The sequence below is a fragment of the Elephantulus edwardii genome, unplaced genomic scaffold (genome assembly GCF_000299155.1).
Source record: "Elephantulus edwardii isolate Elephantulus edwardi_28Jun2011 unplaced genomic scaffold, EleEdw1.0 scaffold00042, whole genome shotgun sequence".
In the NCBI taxonomy this organism is placed as follows: Eukaryota; Metazoa; Chordata; class Mammalia; order Macroscelidea; family Macroscelididae; genus Elephantulus; species Elephantulus edwardii.
The window spans coordinates 16232436-16245485 of NW_006399792.1; the positions used below are offsets into that span (position 1 = coordinate 16232436).

The following is a 13050-nucleotide window of genomic DNA, read 5'->3' on the forward strand; positions in this document are numbered from 1 at the left end:
GTCAGAGGCGGTGCGGTTGGCGCAGGCTAGAGCAGGGTTTAGAGCTGTTGTGCATAGATAGGGTCACTATGAGTTGAAAACGACTCGATGGCACATAACAACAACAAACAACAACTCTCAAATTATTTGTATTAAAGGATACTGACTAATGACAAGAATATGTCTTAAATTAAATAAAAGGTAGAACATAGGGAAGTTTTACGGCTGTGAAACTATTATGATACTATGATGGTAGGCTCATGGCATCATTCATTTGTTAAAACCTATGGTCTGCACAACATAAAAAGTGAGCCTTAATGGAAATCATACTCAAACCAAATGTAAATGCACTTCCATTGAATTTATTGCAATTCAACGTGATCCTCCACCAAGTTTCTGAGATCATAAATCTTTAGAGGAGAAATTGCCCCACTCCTGTGGGGTGGGAAGGTGGAAACAGACCATTGGTCTCTGGGATTGGCACTCTAACTTATATAACACTAATGTATCAATATTGGTTCATCAGCTGTTAGAAATGTACCACAGTAATGAATGTTAGGAATAGAAAGAACAGTGCTTTGGGATAATAGGGTATATGAGAACTCTGACTTTCTACACTATTTTTCAGCAAACCAAAAACTGTTTTTGAAACTCACGTATTTAAAGACTGGGGGAGAGTAGGTAGGGAATCATCTACTAAAAATATAAGCATCATTGTTTCAATATTAGCTTAAGCTCATATAAAGTTAATCTTGCAAATTTCTGTAAATGTTTCTAAACCCTTCCTCTCAATTTCTTCTTGCAAACCACGCTCTGACAAGTACTGTCTTATATGGGCTCCTCGGCCACCAATTCAGTCATCCAGTTCACATTGCGCATTCCTTCCAGGGTTATCGTTCTAAAATATGGATCTAAATCATGTGCGTCTCCTGTTTAAAAGTCTTTTATTGTCTCAATTTCCTCATCTTGATCCCATACTGCGCGTTCTTCCAAGCCTCTGTTCACTGTTGTCTACACTAAATGGCCTGCCCTTTCTTTCCTACTAGTTCACACAGGTATTCATTTCCTAAGATGAACCATCAACAGTACCTTTTCCATGAAGCTTACCCTGATTTTCCATTTCCAGCACAGAGTAAAGCAACTCTCTCCTCTGGACAGAAGATGAATATACATCTATCACAACAACTGCTTCCAATCCCATGCTTTCATGCCTAACTCTAAGTAAATGCTTAACTGCTAAGGAGCAGAAATGAACTCTGTAGAAATTTTGGACTTTTAAATGAAACTGTAACCTATAGTAGAAATCACCTTCCATATTAACTTCTGATTCTATCCTCATAATAATGAATGCTGAGAATTTGGAAGAAGTTAAGAGGTATCAATGTAAATGCAAATTAAAACACAAATAACCTGTCCATAGTTGTTGTTTTATGTCATCGAATTGTCTGTGAATTATAGCAACCCTAGGTACAGCAGCTCTAAACCCTGCCCTGTCCTGAGACAGTTTCACTAATTCTGACAGACCTACCCCCACTGCTGAAGTTACTATATCAATCCATCCCACCCAGAGTCTTTCTCTCCTGCGCTGATGCCCTTCCGAGCATGATGTCCTTCTCCAATGAACGGTCTCTCCTGGCCACGTGCCCAAAGTATGTGAGACAGAGCTTCAAAATCCTAGCCTCCAAGGAGAAACATGTTTTCACTCTAAGACAGACCTATTTGTTTTCTTGATAGTACATTGAATGTTTAAGACTCTGCTCGAGTACCACAATTCAAAGGCATTGATTCTTCTTCTGTCATCCTTAGTCATTGTCCAGCTCTCTGTTGCATAGCAAGTAACTGCGAAGATCATGGCTGGGATTAGGCACACCTGAGTCTCTAGACTGACATCGTTGCTTTGTAGTATTCTTGAGAGGTCCATGACAGCAGATTTTCCCTATGCAATTTGTCTTTTTATTTCCTGACTGCTGGTACTAAGAATATTGATTGTGGAGTTGAGCAAACTGTAATTGTTAACAATCTCAATCTCTTCTCCATTTATCAAAGTGTTGCCAATTGGCCCAGTGATAAGAATCTTTGTCTTCTTGATGCTGAGCTTTAATCCATATTGAAAAACACAAAACTACTACTATCAAATCAATTCTGATTCTTTTTCTTTTTAAAATAACTGTAGTACATCTCATCCAGTATACAGGCCTTAATCTAGAAAATCATATGCTTAATAATAGGTGCTCTGGGTGGCACAGTCCATAGCGAGTTGCATTGCTAACCCAAGGCCTACTAGATTCTCTGGCAGTTGGAACTGACCAGCTGCTACAAGGTAGAGATGTGTAATCTCGCACACAATTTACACCTCAGAAACTCACTGTAGGGTCATCTATGAGTCAGATTCCAACTAAATGGCAATGAAAATACTAATTACTTAAGATGCTCTTAATTTTGTGCCTCTACTAAGTACTGTTTTACTGGAAATTATAGGAGAAATGTCTTCTAGAAGTTTGGTATTATTTTCTTAGAGTAAGTTCCAGAAATAAGGCAAAGACAACATAAACCTTTTATAGTTAAACTGTTATCCAAAAAAGTTTATAACACTATCAGGAATATATTACCCTGCTAGCTTTATTTCATCTTTCAAGTATTTTATGTTAACAGCACTGCATGGTATTTATTTATCAGCTCAATGGTACATTTTCTTCCAGAGCAATATATTCAAGTAGAAGGAACTACCATAACTCTATGATTAATAACTAAAAGGAAATGAGTATTTATAGTATTTCTGTAAGTCAAATCTTGGCAGTGAATCAAATTTCTAAATAAATATGTCCTTGGTCATATAATTCCTCCTTTAGAAAGAATCAGTTATTTGTCAAATATTCATCTGTAAATATATTTCATAATTAGCTGAAATACCATAAAGTGCCCTGTTTAATTTGCAAAAGCAGCAACAAAGACAATGTGATCAAAGCCATTATAATCAGACAGCAAAGATTTAAGAAGTCCTAAAAATTCTCCTAAAATTAAAATGCCAACTCATTTGCAGGAATCCAGGAGATACAACTAATCTCAAAAAGGAGGGGCTTTAAGATAGTGACATCTCAGCAGCTCTAGTCTTCAACAAATCCAAACAGAAAGCAAGACAACCATCAGTGTTTCTTGAGAAACCACTATGAGCCAGATACTTTTCAGTTTTTCCTCATTAATACTTAAGAATTTCATGAAACAACGTAAGAGCAAGAGCCTGTGGTGATGAAGGAAGAAGTTCAAACAGCTTTGAAAGAATTGGCTAAAAATAAGGCCCCAGGAATTGATTGTATACCAACTGACATATTTCAAGTAACGGATGCTGCCCTAGATGGGCTCAGCAAGTTGTACCAAGAAATCTGGAGGACAACCACTTGGCCAATTGACTGGAAGAGACCTATAATTGTTCCCATTCCAAAGTAAGGTGGTCCAACAGTGTGGAAATTATCAAACTGTATCATTAATATCACATGCAAACAAGATTCTGCTGATTATACAACAACAACCGGGACAGCACATCAACAGAGAACTGCCAGAAGTGCAAGCTGGGTTTGGAAGGGGTTGTGGTACTAGGGATACTGTGGCTAATGGACCAGGAGGCAGTGGTCAGAACAAAGCAAGGAAACAATGCATGGTTCAAAATTGGGAAGGGTGTACGTCAGGGCTGTATCCTGTCTCCATACCTTTTTAATCTTTATGCAGAACAGGTTATCCGAGAAGCTGGGCTCTATGAAGAGAAATGTGGCATCAGGATTGGAGCAAGAATCAACAATCTGTGTTACACAGATGACACAACCTTGCTTGCTGAAACTAAGAAGGACCTGAAGCACTTGCTGTGGAAGGTCAGGGACTGCAGTCTTCAGTATGGATTGAGACTCAATATCAAGAAAACAAAGATTCTCACCACTGGGACGATGGATAGTGAAGAGATTGAGATTGTTCACAGTTTTGGTTTGTTTGGATCCACAGTGAACACTCTTGGCACCAGCAGCCAGGAAATTAAAAGATGTGTGGTTAGAGACCTCTCTAAAGTACTTAAGAGCAACAATGTCAGTCTGGAGACTAAGGTGCGCCTGATACACGCCATGGTCTTTGCAATCACTTTCTATGCATCAGAGCACTGGACAGTGACTAGCGATGATAGAAGGAAAATTGATGCCTTTGAGCTGTGGTGTTGGAGAAGTGTACTGAACAAACAGGTCTGTCCTGGAGAGGGTGAAGCCAGGCTTCTCCTTGAAGACAAGGATTCTGAAGCTTCATCTGACATACTGTGGACATGATGCAAGGAGTGACCAGTCCTTGGAGAGGGACTTTATGCTTGGGAGGGTGGAGGGACAGTGCAAGAGAGGAAGACTCTCTATGAGGTGGACTGATTCAGTGACTAGGGTAATGGGGTTAGGTGTGTCATAAACAATAAGACTGGCACAGGATAGAGCAGAGTTTAGGGCTATTGTACTCAGGGTCACTCTGAGTCACAGGCAACTCGAAAGCACATAAACAACAACAGTGATCTTTAAGAACTCAAAGGGTCATTTAGTATGTACCGTTATTATCCCAAGCGGCCATATGGCTTTTGCTCAACTGATAACTAAAAAGGTGACAGTATAAACCCACTCAGGGGAACCAGTAAAAAATATTATTTCAATCAAAGGTCATTTCTTAACCTTGCTGTTCTAATATTAAGAGTTCCAAGTTTTATGGATGATCATAATTTTTCACGTTCAATACTATTAATTACTGAGTTGACTGCACATTAGAATTTGAAGACAGACAATTCTTATTTCCTACCATCAGTAAAGTTTAAAATCTAATCCACAAGCAAAAATTATTCTGCTGAGCTACTTTCCACTCATGGCTATGCACATGAGTCAGAGCTTTCAGTGGTTAATTTTTCCAAAGATCACCAACTTTTTCTTCCAAGGCAGCCCTGGACAGACATAAATCTCCAACTTTTCAGTGAGCCGCTCAGTATCTTTACTGTTTGCACCACCCTGAGACTCTTGAAATCGAAAGGGGTCTCTAAGTAACAACAGACACAAAGCTCAAACCTGACTACGAAATCCCTCAACCCAGCCTAAATTAAGGAGGCTAAAGGAAAAAATAATCACCAAGGCTAACTCTGTTCCTGACTATAACCCACCTTTAGTTAGCAATCTTTCCAGTAGTATTACAAGAAGAGCTGTGCAGACAAATGTAAACCTAAAAAGGATAAAGCAATGTTGTTGTTATGTGCAGTCAGGTCACTTGCAACTCAGTCACCCTATGCACAATGGCCCTGAACCCCGCTCTATCCTCTGCCAACTTTACAGTCTCTGATATACCTACCCTCATTACTCCAGTCACTGAGTCAATCCATCTCATTGATGGTATTCCTCTCTTGTGCTGGCCCTCTAGCCTCCCAAGCATAAAGTACCTCTCCAAGGACTGGTACCGCCTTGCAACATGCCAATGGATCAAGCAAGAGCTTCAAGTATATGTATGTGTGTGTGCGTGTGTATGTATGTGTGTGTGTGTGTGTGTGTGTGTGTGTGTGTGTATGTTTTTTTTTTTTTTAAAGGCCACGACAGAAACTGCTTTCTGGCACAATGTATTTCAATACCTGAAGTCACTGAGTACTATGTTCTTGAAAGCATATAAAGATGGTACATTTTAATACATTCTTTTAAAGGCAGTAACATCTTTGTAGTTGGGGGTACTGGAAGTATGAGGGAGCACTTATTTGCAGATTAAATAGACAAAGAAAGTTATCTTCTCCAGTTAATGTTGTGTTGTTGTTATGTGCCATCATGACTCATAATGACTCTATGTATAATAGCATTAATTTTTAAAAAAACGACACACTGAAAACAGCAAATAAAAAAGGAAAAAGAAAACTGCTTTCAATAAATGGCAAAAAGTAAAACAAAGACTGAAAACAATCAGAAGCAATTACTGTACTAGACATTTCAGATAAATAAATCTGAACACTGGAAAACTGTAATACTGTTCAAAGTATCTATCAAAAATACCTCAATTTATTTTGATATTCATGGATTTTTTTGTTATTGATCTCATGTATATTTTTAATGGTAATAATGATGTTACAGGGAGCTCTGGTGACAGTGTGGCAAGAAGCTGCACAGCAGTCTCGAAGGCATGCGGTTTGAATCCACCAGCTGCTCTGTGACAATCTCCTGTTCGATTAACTGCCTCTGAACCCTCCAGAGGGTCAGTATGGGTTGGTTCCAACTCAACAGTACACAACAACAATAATGATGTTACATTTATAACTTTTCTGAGCTAGAAATGAAAGGAACAGAAATAAAAAAAATAAGACTGACAGTTACCTTGATTAAACAAAACTTGCATCTTCTAAAAAAGCTTAACTTTCTCCCAATATACTTCCCTTTATGAAGACTTTTTCCACTATTAACAATACAGACAAAACGTCACCCATGCCAACGTAGGATCCTACCCCTTCTTGGAATCAACAACAATGCTAACTGCTTATTTTGAAATTACTACTAAAAACATTTAAAATAAGTGAGTAATTAAAACCACTAGCGAGAACAGAAGAGTGCTGTTATGTGCCATCAAGTCAGAACTGACTCAGAGCCGACCCTCCATAGGTGGTCAGAGGCTGTAAATTGCACAGGAGCAGGCTGTCCATTTTTCTCCCTTGGAGCAGCTGGCAAATTTCAATCTCCTGCCTTTGGATTGACAGCACAACTCCTTACGAAAGGCCAGAAAAGAAGATAGCTGGGACAAATATCATTAATTATTTTTTTAAGGAATTTTTAAATGTACCTACAAGGAAGCATGTTCAAACTAAGAAAATAAGGACTTTTAAAGCAAAAACTTTTCTATAAAAATTATTTAAATGTGACTAGGCATGATAGAAAGAGAATTGATGCCTTGATGCTGTGGTGCTGGAGAAGAGTGTTGAATATACCATGGAATGCTGGGACAACAAACAGGTTAGTCCTGGAGAGGCTGAAACCAGGTTGCTCCTTGGAGGCAAGGATTCTGAAGCTTCATCTGACATACTTTGGGTATGTTGCAAGGAGGGACCATTCCTTGGAGAGGGACATCTTGTTTGGGAGAGTGGAGGAACAGTGCAGGAGAGGAAGACCCTCCCTGAGATGGATCGATTCAGTGATGGGAGTAATGGGACCATGACATTGGCACAGGACAGAGCAGGGTTTAGGGCTGTTGTACATAGGGTGGCTATGAGTCGCAAGTGACTCGACAGCACATAACAACATGATAAATATCTACAGAGAGACAGAAATATTTTAAATAGCATCAAATAATTTTAAAATAAGAAGCTGTTCTATTTTTATGTCAACAAAGGCACAATAACAATCCACTGGAAAGAGTAGCATGAGATCACCAGGATGGCTAAAAGTTAAAATCATTTTCCATTCTATTTCCTTTTGCTGAACACTGGACTCTTACTTTAGCTCTCCATGAGCAATACTGTGTTCTTGGTTGCATTTTTATTATTTTTCACAGTAGAGATGATGTTACATATGTAACTTGCCTGAGTGAGAAATGAAAGGAAGAGAGCCAAAGGGATCTTCTGGAGGATGGTTAAGTGGAGCGGGAAGTGGGTCTACATTCTTATCTGGGGATGCTCTCTCCTTGAGCCTGTCTGCAAAAATAAGATGAAACAAACAGAAAATAAAATAAAACAAAAGGTAATCTTTAAACTTAAAAGTGAAATATACAAGTGAAAAACAAAGTAGCCTTTTTGAAGAATATACTCTTAGGAGGTATCCTAATATGTATTAATATGTTTTAATATGTATGTATTGCTACATAATAAATTTAATGGTATAATTTCAGTCCTAAGGTCATAAAATAAATAAAACTTACTCAACAAATGACTTTTAAATACGTTACTTCTTTTAAATACCAATTGTCTTCAACTTGTAACAGACTAAAGCTAAAGACCAGCTTATTAACTAGTTATATTTGCCAGATTTTCTCCAAAAATGCATATAAAATATTACAAAGTGTTCAATTATTCATAAAGTAGGTAAATCCTATATAAAGAGTAATTTAAAAAATCTTAAAAAATAAAAACTAAAACTGAAAAAGTAATTAGCTATATAATGTATATTTTATCCTATTTCTAATTATCAAACTTTTCTTTTAGATTAAAAGCCCAAGTGACAGAGTTAATGCATTCATTCAAAAAAATTATTTCCACACTGTTCTAGGCACTCAGACAGAACACCTAACAACACAGATGATGGCCTTCATGGAGTTCATATCCTAGCACGAGAAAACAGTGACCTATAAGCACGCAATGAAATGTATACTGACAGAAAACAATGTTAGCTGCCACAGAGTAAGTCCAATAAACTTTTGTGGTGGGTAGTGACAATTAAACCTTAAGAAGTCAGAGAATCACTCTCAAAGATAAAGAATATCTATGTTGTTGTAGACTGTTGAGTCAGAATTGACTCATAGCTGACCTTCTTAGCAAGTTTTTAAAGGCAGTAATTGCAAGGATGTACTTCTTCCATGGAGCAGCTGGTAGACTGAAAGCACATGTCTTTGGGATTGCAGCACAGTTTACCACTATGCCACCAAAGCGCCATAAAGAATACCTACAGGGAGCTATTTTTCAGGCCCTGAATGAGTTAGTTACGGGGTTATTGAAAAAACAGGGATTATTTCATTTCAGTCTTATTTCCCACATCCTAGCATTCAAAATGGTAAGGATAAAAGCAGAGGAGTAGGAGATGAAAGGGAAAATGGAAATGACTGCCATTCCCCAATATATCACTGATGGCCTCTATAAATCAATTTCAAGAATATTTAATAAGATAAAGTACATGGAGACTTGGGTCTGAACTGGACACCCTGGATAATGCAAACAGTTTAAGCATGATCTGGGGAAAGCTGCTGTCAAGGACCTCTCCAAAGTGCTAAAGAGCAACTATGTCAGTCTGGAGACTAAGGTACACCCAATTCAGGCCATGGTCTTCACAATTACTTGCTATGCATGAGAGAGCTGGACAAGGACTAGAGCTGACAGAAGAATAATTGTTGTGATGCTAGAGAAGTGAACATACCATAGACTGCCATGAGAACAAACAGGTTTATCCTTGAGAGGGTGAAACCAAGCTGCTCCTTGGAGGCTAGGATTTTGAAGCTTGGCCTCACAAACTTTGGACATTTTGCTTGGACCAGTCCCTGGAAAAGGACATCATGCTCAGAAAAATGGAGGGACAGTGAAGAAGAGGAAAACACCAGATGAGAGAGATTGACACAGTAACTGGAGTAATCTGGGTGGGTGTGTTGGAGACAGTGAGACTGGCTCAGAACAGAGCAAGGTTCAGAGTGATTGTACATGAGGTCATTATGCAACTCGATGGCACATAACAACAACTAACAGAAAGGATGGTGGTTCAGGTTCACCCTGAAATACACTTCAGAAGAAAGGCCTGGTGATCTCCTTCTCAAAAGCAGCCACTGAAAATCCAAAGACTAGCTTTATTCTGACACACACAGAAGCCATGAATCAGAACTGACTCAATAGCAACTGGTCCTAGCTAGATCTGAATTGGGCCTGTTTTCCCTTCCCAACAAATCTATACCCGTAAATACCAAGATAGTTCTACAAAATTTGATTCTCTGGGTTCTACCAAAGGCCTAACTAATCAATTATCTAGGGAACCTGCAGTTTAACATTTCTCCCAAGCTTACATTACTACTGTACCAATAAGAGTATATAAAAAAAACTGTTTATTAAGTTTCCAGTTTATAAAACTGGGAAGTTATCATTTTGGTTAATTAAATCCTTCCACACTAGTATAAAGAGCCTTGGTAAGGCTGCTGAAAGGTCAGCGGTTTGAATCCTTGTTCTGTGAGAGAGAGGTAAGGCCATTTCCTCACATTAAGATTCATAGTCTCAGAAACTTGATGGAAGGCAGCATGAACCAGAACTGCCTCACTGGCAGTGGGGATGTTTTGTACTTTTGCACTGGAATTATTATCATCACCCACTTACGATGAGTTTGTGACAAATGTCTAAATAACACCATGAAGTTATACCAAGTAAACAAATCTACTGCAAAGCCAGAGAGGCTGATGTTAAGCCCAACTCCAAGGACCTTGCACCCTGTTTCCAAGGCTGCAAATCTTTGTCCTGAGGAGCGTCTGGTGGTTTCAAACTGTTTATCTTTCAGTCAGCAGCCAGACACATATGCACTACTATTCTATCAGAGCCTCTAAGAGAACAAATGGCATATTTTAACTGGACTCCTCATAACTAAACTAAAGGAGATAAGTTCTATGCAAAATTATCCAATTATTTCAAAACATGAATCAGTAAATTTAATATGAGTTCTGTTTACACTGTTCCTAAAACACAGCATCAATTTTCAGTAAAGGACTTAAAAAAAAAAAAACACCAAAAAAACCCAAAACACCCCACCATTATTTAGATTTCCACAGAGAGCTGGACAATGACTAGGGATAATAAAAAGAGAATTTATGTCTTTGAGCTGTGGTGCTGGAGAAGAGTACCGAATACACCATGGACTGCTAGGAGAACAAACAGATTCATACTAGAGAAGGTAAAACCAGGCTGCTTCTTGGAGGAAAGAATTCTAAGGCTTTATCTGACATACTTTGGGCATGTTGCCAGGAGGGACAACTCCTTGGAAAAAGACATCATGCTTGGAAAGGTGGAGGGACAGAGAAAGAGAGGAAGACCCTTAATGAGATGGATTGATTCAGTGACAGGGGTAATGAGGGTAGGTGTGTCAGAGATAGTAAAGTTGGCACAGGACAGAGCAGGTCTCAGGGCTACTGTACATAGGGTTGCTATGAGCAAGCAACTCAATGGAACATAACAACAACATGATAATCTGATCCCCCAAATAACCACTTATAATAATCTTTTAAATTATTGATTTTTCTATAAATGTAACTAGTAAAATGATACAGAAAGTTGTTTTTTTCAATAGAGTGACCTATAAAATGGATTTAATTGATATTTTCCCATAATTGGTTTCCTTTAAAAGCTTCAGCTTAAATTTGTCCAATATAAGAAACTTACCTCATGCTCCCTAGCCAAAAGGATTTTTCTGCACAGTATCCTTTCAAGAATTTTAACTGATAACAGTTGGCAAAAATACAAGGTTTTTAAATCTTAGGATCAAACTACATTTTATAATTGCTGTTGTTGTTATGTGCCATTGATTCAAAACTGATTCATAGCTCACCCTCCAAGGATTTTCAGAGTCAGAAAATTACACAGGAGGAAATAAGATCATCAGAAAATTAAACACACCTTTTAATTTTTACATTAAAAAACCAATTTGGAAGATTCTATAAATAGATTCACACAACGTTAATTTACATACAGTTTAAAAGTTCTAAAGTGTATCATAGTGGCAAGATGTTATGTACTGACAACCTGGAAAAGACTCAAAGCTGATCCTCTCCAGTGGGTTTTCAGAGGTAAGAAATCACAAGGAAGGAGACTGCCCACCTCTCTCCTGCAGAGCAGACAGTGGATTCACACTGTGAACTTTTGGGTTAGCAGTGCAACCCATACTACTAAGCCACTAGAACTCTCTGAAGGAACAGCATAGGTCTAAGGTGAGAGCTAGTGTTTTAGAAAGAGCTAATATTTTAACAATGGGTGGAACATATCAGAAATTATAAGGATGTAACAGAATAGGGCAAGGCTTAGATCTCTTGTTCATAGGGTTGCTCTGAGTTGAACATGACAAGATGCCATCGAATAACAATAACAGATTTTTATAAACATGTCATTCTCTTGTTTTATATAAGTAAGCAATATTTTGTTGTTGTTGTTGTTGTTGTTATGTACCTGTAAGTCAACTGCAACTCATAGCAACACCATGCACAATAGTTTTGAACCCTGCTTTATTCTAGACCATTCTGTCTCTGACACACCTACCGTCATTAACCCAGATTCTGTATTAGTTCATCTCATCTGGGCTCTTCCTCTCATGGGCTGTTCTTCCACCCTTCCAAAGATGATGTCCTTCTCCAAGGACTGGTCCCTCCTGGCGGCATGCCCAAAATATGTGGGTATTCAGATAGAATTTTAAGTGAGCTCTGGTGAAAGGCAGTTCAAATCCACCAGCGGCTCAATGGGAGAACGAGAATATCTATTCCCTAGTGATTTACTGCTTCTGAAAACCAGCTCAAAGGTCAACTCTGAGTCAGCATGCACATAAAAAACAATTAACAATGTAATTTAAACAAAATAAATACATTTACGGGCCATGAGCAAACCCCTTTTCATTTTAAGTACTGCTTTTAATTAGCATACAATGATAAAATCTTTTAAAGCAGGGGCAAGTTAAAACTATCCCCCAAATAAACACTGTTATTGTAATAGTGTAATAAGCTATGACAGTTAGATATAAAAAAGCGCACATGATAATCTTGATGTTTTGGTAAAAGACAAAGAAAAAGAAAATTTAAGCTTAAACATGTGTTTAAAGACACTGCGATAAAATTTATATTTTAATAATGATTCATTTTCACTTAGTGTTTTAGTCTTACATAGTAACAGGTTATAACAAACCAAAAAACCCCTTTGATCCTAGTAATTATTTATTCAGTTACACCAATAAGAAGACTCTAGTTTGTTATAGGTTAAGCTTCTTTGTTCTCTGATACATGAAATCAATTGTTTTCTTACAGGTTATCCCAAATTTTTTTTTTTAAATTAGGAATGTGTAGTATTTGGAGTTTAAGCACCTACAGTGAATAAGGTAACTACAGCACTAGAGGCTCGAGCGTGTTAGAAATTTTGAGAATGGCATAGGATAGGAGAGGGTTCAGATTTGTTGTTCACAGGGGTGCTATGAGTTGTACTCACATCACTGAACAAAAACAATGAATTAGAACAGAAGAAAAATGGATGCCTTTGAGCTGTGGGCTGGAGTGTTGTTCTTGTATTGTTCTTATGTGCCATGGAGTCGCCTGCTACTCATAGCGACCCTATGTACAACAGCCCTAAACTCCGCTCTGTCCTGTGCCAATCGCACTGTCTCTGACACTCCCATCCCA

General features: G+C 38.1%; 1 protein-coding gene across 1 annotated transcript in view; it reads right to left on the reverse strand.

Annotated features, from left to right (window-relative positions):
* Positions 1-13050, reverse strand: part of BMP2K (BMP2 inducible kinase) — a 178973-nt gene that overhangs the window by 31369 nt on the left and 134554 nt on the right. Inside the window, exon 15 of the mRNA XM_006885292.1 lies at positions 7523-7633. Coding sequence (XP_006885354.1) covers positions 7523-7633 — 111 coding nt within the window. The remainder of the gene's footprint in view (positions 1-7522; positions 7634-13050) is intronic.